Source organism: Parasteatoda tepidariorum, chromosome 2 (assembly GCF_043381705.1).
Source record: "Parasteatoda tepidariorum isolate YZ-2023 chromosome 2, CAS_Ptep_4.0, whole genome shotgun sequence".
Lineage (NCBI taxonomy): Eukaryota > Metazoa > Arthropoda > Arachnida > Araneae > Theridiidae > Parasteatoda > Parasteatoda tepidariorum.
This window is the reverse complement of record NC_092205.1, coordinates 17,384,431-17,395,002: the sequence shown is the minus strand read 5'-3', so window position 1 is coordinate 17,395,002 and position 10,572 is coordinate 17,384,431. Positions and strand designations below refer to the sequence as shown.

Sequence of the window (10,572 nt, the reverse complement as noted above, 5' to 3'; positions counted from 1 at the left end):
AAAGTGATAAATCTATGTTAATATATAAACGTTTGTATTTAAGTGAAAATTAATATATTCTACAAGCACACAAAGTAGAAAAACATGAAACTTTTAAAAAGTGTCCACACTTTTGGCCACCACTGTATGTAATTTTGTTTAATAAAATTATTTTTACTAATTTTCAATTTTGTTTTGAATAGCTATCAAAGTAACACTACTAAAGGAGTTTTGGACACAATTCTCAGCATACAGCCAAAAGATGCTGGTGGCGGAACTGGAGAAACAAGAGAATCTGTTGTTTATTCAATGGCCAAAGATATGATGTCTAAATTGCCCAAAAATTACATTCCTCATGAGGTAAATCTATTGTTTGTTAGAAATTATTGTTTAAAACTTATGCTCTTGAGCCAACTTCGTTATGACAAACTCATCTTTAGCTGTTAAGATCTCCATGGAAGCTGGAAAAAATCAAATGTACAAGTGACTTGGTTTTAAAAGATACTGATCTTCACTGTTTTATAGTCTATTTTAAAATTTCTAAACTTTATTTAATGATTTAAAATTAATTCTAGGCTAATAATTTTTTAAAAAGTTTAAGAATTGTTGAGTTATTAATAATACAGTAATTATGTTGTTATGCATTGAATATTATTTGTGAACATTTAACTAAAACACTGACAGTGTTGTAAAATTTTCTTTCCAAAAATAAAATTATTGGGTTCTGAATATAACTAGTTATTTTAATGACCTATTTTAGTTCATTTGTACAAAATTAAGTACAAAATACTATTTTTTTGGATCATGATTAATGCCCTTATGATCAATGTAAGATTTAAAAAGTTCTTTTTCAAAATATCTATTTTAAGCTTTTATTTTTTAACCATATTGTGAAGACAGAGAACATATAAATGTTGAGAAAATCTGGAATTATTTAAAGTAACTTTTATGTTACACTAATTTCTGAAAGAATTGATTTCATTTGTGTTACTGAAGAAACGTACATTTTATTTCTCTGAATACCTACTATAGAATACCTTTTACAAAGAGTTTGCATTTTTTTAAAAAATAATTAAACTTTAGGGGAAAAAATCATCAGAACTATCTGAAACATCAAGAAAAGGTTTAATTATCCATTAGTTTTATCAATTTTATATGTTTAATTTCAATGTCTTCTAAAATTAACTGTTTATATGTACATTTATTCCAGATAAAAGAAAGAATTAAAGCTCTGGGCGATCCTGCAGCCCCCATGAATATATTTCTGAAACAAGAAGTTGATAGGATGCAAAAAGTCATAACCAATGTTCGTTCTACTTTGACTGATCTGGAACTTGCCATTGATGGCACCATAGTAATGAATGAGGTATGAGTGATATTCATAATCATTTAATAAATTTCAATGAAATATCTACAGTGGTCCCCACTTAATTACATATAAGATATTCAAATAACTCACTTATTAATAAAATTTAGTGGAATAAAATTATTTTGTATGGAACCAATGTTAAATTTTCTCATTTAAACTATTTATGGTTGTAAATCTTTTCCTAATTGTATAACGAAGGAGAAAAATTCTTATTTTGAAGAAAAGTATCACCAGCTAAAATGAAATTTTCGTTTAAAAAGATGAAAATATAATTCATTGTCACTTCAAATGAGGCTTCAATATCTATTTTCTGCTCTAAACAGGTGTCTGGGAGTAATTTAAAAAATCAAATGTTATCACTTATATAATAGACGAGGTTTGCTTTTTTTTTCACATACTTCACATATACACCGTTTAGAACATTTGAAGGTAAAAAGTGCAGAAATGCATAATTAAATGTGTGTCAAAATAGTCTTCAATTGCTAATTTCTTCATATATAGCATTATTCTATGTATATTTCACTTTTATCACAGGTCTAATTGTAATTGTTTTTGATCATTAAAATAAATTTATTCCCTCAAAACATTATATTATGTATTACATACAATTTCATTGCAAAATTTTGTAAAACATAACATTTAAGATTCACTACTGCATTCCCCTTATAATCAAATAACCCTTATTTAAATACAGTTGGCTTGAACCCATGGTATTCCTTTAAGCAGGGCTGACTTTAGTTACATAGTTTTTCATTTTTTAACATATTATATATTAACTTAAGAGTGTAGTTGTTTTTAAGGAATGCATTTTTCATAAAACATTAATTTGTGTGAAGCTGGGAAAAGAATGAATAACTTACACTGTGAATAAGTTTACATCTAAAACAGTAAGACTCACTTATAGCAATACCCTATTTAATGAAGGAAATGTAATCTTACATGGAAACATCTTTGGATAAACAAATTGTGTGCGATAAATTTTTGAATCCCCCAAAAATTTTAGAGATATAACAAAGTAAGCAGAGAAAAGAGTTTATTCACAGAAAGTACTTTTTGTACTTAACTTTAAATATCCTCAGCAAATAAGCAAACAGTTTAATCCCTCAAACCATTAATATTGAGTTCTAGTACTTGAAAATCCGACTATTAGATCAAAAGTTATTCAAAGTGTCCTGTTTTTTTATTTTGCATGCTTTATTTTTAAAAAGGTGTTGAGGGATGTATTTTGTAGACTAACGGCATGTAAAATTATAAGTTTTTTTGGTCCCTGATATTGAGGATGAATTTCTAAATATTTAACATTTTGAATTCCAGATTTTAAGAGATGCATTAGATAGCATTTACGATGCCCGAATCCCTAACACATGGCAAAAAGTTTCCTGGGACTCAAGCACTCTGGGATTCTGGTTCACCGAACTGCTTGAGAGGAATACTCAGTTCTCAAATTGGTTGTTTAAAGGAAGACCAAGCTCCTTTTGGATGACTGGATTTTTCAATCCCCAAGGTATACCACATAGTCTACCTATTACTACTATTTACTTTTTAAAAGCCATTAATAAAACTTCTGTTTAAGACATAAAAGATAGATAACACTTCCCTTTGCAAATGTGAAAATACACCAGTTCCTTTTCTTCTGTGTGTGTGTGTGTGTTTTTTTTTGTTGGTTTTTTTAATTTTTAATCTTGTATTTTCTGAAAAATAGAGGAATATTTAAAACTTGGTCTAGTTATTTAAATAATTTCCCATTTAAAATTTTTGCTGCAGGTGTTATTTATCAATTCTTTCTATATTTAGTAATTTAGAATGAACAAAATATTATTCTTTGTAAAGTTATCTTTTATGTCTGTTAGTTTTCTATGAAAATTATTTTATGTCAATACAGTTGTTGGAAGCATTGTAAGTTGTATAGAGAGTTGAAGAAAAAAAATATCACCTTTAATAACATCAGATTTTCACGAACTGACTGCCTGTTTTAATGGTTCAAAAAGGTGACCTCAATTATGTTCACTACTTAGCGCTAACTATTAATTAAGAAACAAAATAAAGCACTGAATACTTATTGTAACCCTCAAATTTTGCTGGTGGCTGCAATATGGATATTATGGTTATAATATTTAATCAAGCTGAATAGTTGAAAGTTTGGACCCATTAATTATAATTTTGGTGAGATCTCTAGAAGTTTTAAAACAAATTTAAAAAGTTCTTTCTTACATTAATAAAATTTTTTAATCCAAAGTAATTCTTTACAAATATTAATTAATAATAAAAACAATAATTAAATATAACATGTTAATAATAAAAATTAATTTATTTATCATTATTTATAACAACGTTAGAAAATTTTTGAATTCACGTTTTTATACCATCTTCAACTATATCGTTTTGAATGGCAAAATTGATCGATTAGTTTCATTTCTGAAGAACTTTTTTTGCTTGTAACCAAATTTTAAATATTTATATCTTCATATATATCTTTGGAAAAGCGCACTTATAATTGTATGCAGAAAATTTTCAATTCGCTTTAAAACTTCCTGAGATAAGGTGGAATATGCAAAAAATGAAATTAACGTTTAAAAGCCCAAACTTTAGACTGCTGTCTTGCCTTAACTATTAGGACAATATTTTCCAGATTGTGGCTACTTCTTATATTTTGATATCAGAAATTTAAACTCGTAAAAAAAGTGTGTTTATTTAAAAAAAGAACATTTCTGTGTTTGTTTCTGTGTTTGTAGTTAATTTAGTGGTTTTTTAGCTCTAAATTATTTGAATATTTGAGCTCCCCCCTTCAAACCATTAAGATTTGCTCTTTCTTAGTGAAAATCCTATCATTAGAACTGAAATTTTTCATGGTGATATCTTTTTTCATTACTTACTGAACAAAAACTTTTAGTATCAGAAGAAAAATGTTTTATATATGATGTATGAATAGTGTTTATAAGTATAAATAGTGTTTATAAATACAAATAGTGTTTTATATGTATAAATAATTTATACGTGTATAAATAATTTATCCGTGTATAAATGGTATTTCATAGATGTATGCTTTTTACTATATGTATCTATTTTTCTAAATAGGATTTTTGACTGCTATGAGACAAGAAGTAAGCAGGGCTAACAAAGGTTGGGCATTGGATTCTGTCACACTTCACAATGATGTCACGCAACTCACTCGGGAAAGTGTCAAAGATCCTCCAAAGGTACAACCCTATTTTCACTTTTTTTCTATTAACGTACTTTCGTGTTTTTAACTATTAAATCTTACACAAAAAAATTGCACTCAAATTTTGACCAAAGCTCTGTGTTCGACAACAATACAAGCTTCCTAATGTCTACAATTTTACTAACAGCTATAAGTAGAATTTATCACCAAAAAGAAATCATCAATAGAAATTTCAGCCACATTTTGACTAGCTAAAGTGATTGAATTTCAATTGGAATTCTATGTTTGAGAACAATATAAGTTTCGACTCACTGTTATCTGACCCTGATCTCCACGGACAAAATTTATCACCATTGGGAATTTGTCATCAAGCGAAATTTAGAAAACTTTCTTAATACAGTTAGAATGCTGAAATTTTAATAGGAACTCTTTGCATGACAATAATTTTTTAAAACATAATTTAGAGCCACTTAAGTACAAGAATTTAGCATAAAAAACAGATTTTATTTATGTTTGCAAATCAGATGAAAAGATGTACTTCAGCTTGCCTGATAAACGCAGTGGGGCAGACAGCTTAATACAATAGCTGTTCGTAAATCGCGTGTGTTATTCATTGTGATTAATGAATTTAAATTTTTTCAATATATTTCTTTCTTAAAGTGTGAATAAGTAAAAATGATTTTATCCCATTTTAACTATGTTTATAATAAAATGTTGCATAACTAGGCAATGTGACATAGAGTAAAGATTACTTTATAGTAAAGAAACATTACTTTTAGTTTTAAGCTTTTAATAGAGATTAATATATTTAAAAACGCAATAATAGCAAACTATGTTGGGAAATGATAAATAGATATTACAAATAATACCTTTGTGATTTTTTAATTTTATGCTAATGACAACTAAAGAAATCTGAATCTTCATGCGAGTAAACTGGGTTATACCATGTGGTTCAAACGAAAACGGACGTTATAACTTAAGATTTTTCCAATAGGAATGTTTCAGCAAACCTGCGATATAACCTCCTCTGTGTTTCAAACGACAATGGAAGTTATAACATGAGGTCGCTATATTGTGACTACTTAAAATTAGTGCAAGTATTTACTTATATTTCATAAATAATGGACTTGTTTCGGCAAAAACATACTACTGTTCTAATAATACTATTTTCAAACTGACTAATATGCAGTTTTTAATAACAAGTATTATTTAATAGCGTACATGTAAGTTAAAAATTCATTTAAAAAAAATTTTAAATAATGTATTTTAGTATTGTGCATAAACTTTAGCCAGTCATTCAGTGCTTTCTCTGGATTTTAAAATGTTACTTTCCAAAAATGACATGAAATTAGATCACTATTTTTCCTCTACCTTTAGATTTACATCGATTTCTCAATTTTATGAAGAAAATTTTCGAGATCTTGAATAATTTAGCAATTTGTGATTTTGATGTTAGCTCAACTATACATTTCCTTTAAAATTCATAATTTCTGCTCTCAGCATTTATAATGTTATATCAGTTAGGAGCAGCCATTTTTGCTAGATAAGATATGTCCAGAAATTGAGCATAACTAAAATCAAGAACGAAGAACAATGCCAATACTATGTTTTAAATTCAAAGCGACACTTCACAAAAGAAGTAAATACAATTTTCAAACAAGAAAAATATGATTGATGAATATTGAATACTCTGAAAAATTATAATTATGCAGAAAATTATGACTTTTAAGTAACTGTGCAATATTCTCTTCAAGTTCTCAATAAAAGTAAGTATTTGTTGTTTTAATGTTAGTTAAATGTAAGTTTTCTCAAATTTTTTTTTGCTATAAATTATGCTTGTAATATTCAAGGGTAAGAATAGGTGGTCCTGTAACTCTCTTTCTTCATTCCTAGAGAATTCAATATGTTTCATGTTTATTGAGTGGTAACATCTAAAGCAATAGTGGTTTGAAGAGTTATCTCAAGTTATAGTTATCTGTTTGAACAGTTATTGATTGACTTGTTGTCATTGGAAAAATATTAGTTTTGAAAGTACAAAAATATCTAACACATGATTGGACATGGATTTTCTGGGAATTAAAAAAACAGTAAACAAAATTCAGTTCGGATGTTAAAATAACATTACCTATAGAACAGTAAAGAGGAGTTCGTGTAGGTCTTTATAATGGAAGGATCGCAATATTGGGGTCTCTCTGAAACGCCTAAACTGTATAAAGAAATAAACTTTCAGTTATGATCCATAATAGAGATAAATAGACCTGATCTATTATTTTACTATTATATTTATTTATATTTTTGTATAGGAAGGTGTTTATGTGTATGGGCTTTACCTTGATGGAGCTTCTTGGGATAGGAAAAATGCCATGCTGATTGAACCATCACCCAAAGTTCTTTTCACACTTCTCCCAGTTGTTCACATCTATGCCATAAATTCTACTGATCCAAAAGACCCAGCTCTCTATCAGTGCCCTGTATACAAGAAACCAAGACGAACTGACCTAACCTACATCACGCCTCTCTGGCTAAAGACTAACATTCACCCAAATCATTGGATTATGCGAGGTGTTGCAATCCTCTGTGATATTAAATAACTCTAAACTAAATTACATTTATTTATCAAAACTTTGCGGATAATATCTAAATTTTTTATTTAATTAAATAAAGTTGAAAACTGTTACTTTAACTCTTTACTTGTTGTCTCTACTCATTCGTTAAATCTGCGCAAAACGTTTTGATATATATATATATTTGATAGTAAAAAAAATGAGAATATGCTAAAATTAAAGAAAACACAAATACAACTAAGTCTTATATAATGTGAAAAACTAAATATGAGCAAAAAAAAAACGATGTGCTTAATTAACTAACATTTTGCATGAATGAAAGTAAAGGGTATGCCCTTTATGGCAAGATTAAAATAATTTAGCAGAATTCGTGTATATGAAAGTCTATTTCAGAGGGGGGGGATTCTATCCTGAAAGAATTCATTCCTATACCTTAACCCAGTGTTTCCCAAAGTGTGGTACGTGTACCCCCAGGGGTACGGGAATAGTTTATCTGGGGTACGTGTTCTTATGCGAAATATCTTGCAACAAACGAAAATTACTTAAAAATAAAGCTAGCCATAAAAATTTATGGTTACGTATTTTTCTATTGGCTATTTTTTGCAGAGTTGACAGTTAATAATTAGTGATATCAACAGCCAGTTGTGATTTTTAACTTCTGTGCAATTTTTTATAGTAAAAAAATACATTAATTTTCTGGTTAGTGGTACACAGCGTTACGAAAAATTTAGAAAGGGTACACAAAAGTCATAAGTTTTTGAAACACTGCCCTAACCTGATTCATATTCCGGAAGGAAAATCTATTTCCAGACATAAAGATAACGACAACTATGCTTGAAATATTATTTCAAAACATCAGTGGCCCCCATCCCCCCCAAGCTCTTGGGCAAATTCTAAATTCCCCCCTGCCCAAATTATTCGTTTTATTTAGTGTAAAAATCCCCCCCAAGCTTTAAGTGGGCGCATAATGCGCCCACCCTCCCCCCTGGTGGGGGCCCCTGCAAAACATTCACATTAGTGGTAAGAAATCCTTACAAAAAATTCAAAAGGAAGAAAATGAGCCATCATTTTATGATAGGAATACACAATAGAGTGTACAATTCATCTAAGCAAAGGATCATAAATTTATTTCCACTAGATAAGGGACAATACAAATCAAACTTAATAAGCCAATTCCAAATGACAGTTTAAAACTACAAAGGAAAAGAATTAGTGGCAATAACTTATTTTTTTAAGAGTATTAATATTTTTTCCTACTGTAGCTAATTTGGCAATTTCAGAAGAAACTTTCTCGATTTATCCAAAATAATTTCCCCGATACTACGGTTTTTATTCTAAGCCTGGCAATTTTTTTAATCAAAAAATACACCTACTTACTTCGAGTTGCATTCATTTCATCGACTAGGTCATTTCGCCGACAGGGTCGTTTCATCGACAGGCCACTTCGTTGACTAGTCGTTTCATCTACAGGGTCATTTCGTCGACATGGTCGTTTCATCGACAGGGTATTTCGTCGTAATGGTAATTTCTCTGATAGTGTCATGCATAATCTTATTTTAGAGATTTAATCTAAATATTTTTATTATTAATTAGAAAATGCTATTATTTAATTTTTGTACTAAAGTAAAATTCTTTATTGTTGTGTATTGTTCCAATTGCACTTAAAAAAAGTTTGCTTTTTAAATAAATTGATAGGTAGTTGAGAAGCGTTTAATCGAGAACGGTTGACGTATCAAAATCTACTTTTCTATATCTAAATCGTAATAGCTCGACACTTGTTTTCAGGATTGTCTTCAGAACATTACCAAGCATAATATGTGAACCGTGATCAACAGTTGATAGTGTGAAGTTAGCAATCAAATTATTTTTAATATCAAATCAAATTAATAAAATGAGATATTCGTAGAATTAAAAGTAATAAAAATATGTAAGGAAAATTTGACACTATTTCAGAGGGGGGGGGGGGCTAACTNGGGGGGGGGGGAGCTAACTTTATTGCTGTAAAAATTTTCAACATTTTTAGACATATTTTAACAAAATCAGAGTTGATCTGATTCTCACAGAGATGAAAATAATTATAGGCCTTAAGTAATTATATTTGCATAAGTAAAAAAAAAATTTCTAGGTTTTTTTATGGTGGAAAAAGACTTTCTTAATGATTAATTCAATTCAATTTTCAACTTTTTATTCAGCATCTTTAACATTAGGACAGGATGAATGAATATGCTTATTCGAACTAAATAATCGAAAGCGAACTTAGTCTTAGTTTTGTTACCACTATTAGAGTTTTCTAAGAACTAGAGGCACGCAAACACGATGTTTAGATATTTATCGAAGCGGTTGTAGACTCCTACAATAATTAAAGTGCTACTCACAGGACCAAAAATATTTAGAAACATAGGTGTAATGTTGCAAGCGTGTTAGTATTTGCTCTTCACAAAATATTTTTTTAAAAACATTTCCATTTACACTTTTTAAAGGACTTTCGTCAGTGATCATCTTTAAAATATATACTCTCATTGCGAATTTTACTAATTTAAATAAAATTTTATTCACTGGCAGATCAAAAGAAACACATTTTAATATTTGGGTTAAAAAATAAGTTGACTAAACTTTTTTAAATAAACATTAATGAAAATAAAATCAGATGCATATGGACAACTCTCCTCAATGATAAGTCAATTCGTTTGTTATATCATAATTAGTTGAGTTTTTTTTTCTAAATATTTTAAATCATAAAATCCAATTAGGCAGGTTTCCTCCCTTCCTATGATTTTGAACCATTTTTTACACGATCATTTCGATTGCATACCAAGGGTGTGGAGTCATTGGGAATTTTTTTCTTTTTGTTACATTAAAGATGTCTATTTTATAAAGTAAAAGAACTTATAAATGTTTGAGGAACACATAGGATAAAATACATTGTCGACGAAATGAACCGGACCCCTTACTTCATATGTAAATTCAAAGATTAATTTTAAGCAATAAAATATCTTTTTCTGTAAAATTTTATATATTGATCTAGTTAATGAGGATAAAATAATTGAGCATTACAAAAAAAAAATTTTTGGAATAATTATTTGCATTCAACCTCGTTGATTATTTTCCAAGTGACAAACTTTTTCCATTGTGTGTAAGACATGAAACTTTATAACAGAAAAAGAACAGTTCATTAATAGGTTTAATCATGCAACATTCTTGGAAAATATAAATGATGATTTTATGTCAAACTGTTTTCTTCACTTAGCTACAAAGCTATATAAATTCTTCTGTTTATTGCATCATCTTCTGTGAATTTTGATATTTAGTAGTGATAGAAATAAAGTTCAAAATGCAAGAAATTTTTTTTAAATGTTGACAATAAAATGTGAACTTATCTGGTGACTTTGAAACATCCTTCAAATTTAATTTGTCAAAGATAGGAATATCTTTCTTACTGAAAAAATCTTGTAAATATATATTATATTTTAATATTCAGGTGTACTGTCATCCTCAACTAG

The 10,572-nt window shown here is 28.6% G+C and overlaps 1 protein-coding gene across 1 annotated transcript in view; it reads left to right on the top strand.

Moving 5' to 3' along the window:
• Positions 1 to 7,185, top strand: part of LOC107444508 (dynein axonemal heavy chain 8) — a 109,506-nt gene extending 102,321 nt beyond the window's left edge. The window contains exons 77-81 of the mRNA XM_043048821.2: positions 183 to 339; positions 1,190 to 1,345; positions 2,663 to 2,852; positions 4,424 to 4,545; positions 6,812 to 7,185. Coding sequence (XP_042904755.1) covers positions 183 to 339; positions 1,190 to 1,345; positions 2,663 to 2,852; positions 4,424 to 4,545; positions 6,812 to 7,099 — 913 coding nt within the window. The 3' untranslated portion in view covers positions 7,100 to 7,185. The remainder of the gene's footprint in view (positions 1 to 182; positions 340 to 1,189; positions 1,346 to 2,662; positions 2,853 to 4,423; positions 4,546 to 6,811) is intronic.
• Positions 7,186 to 10,572: the final 3,387 nt, after the last annotated feature.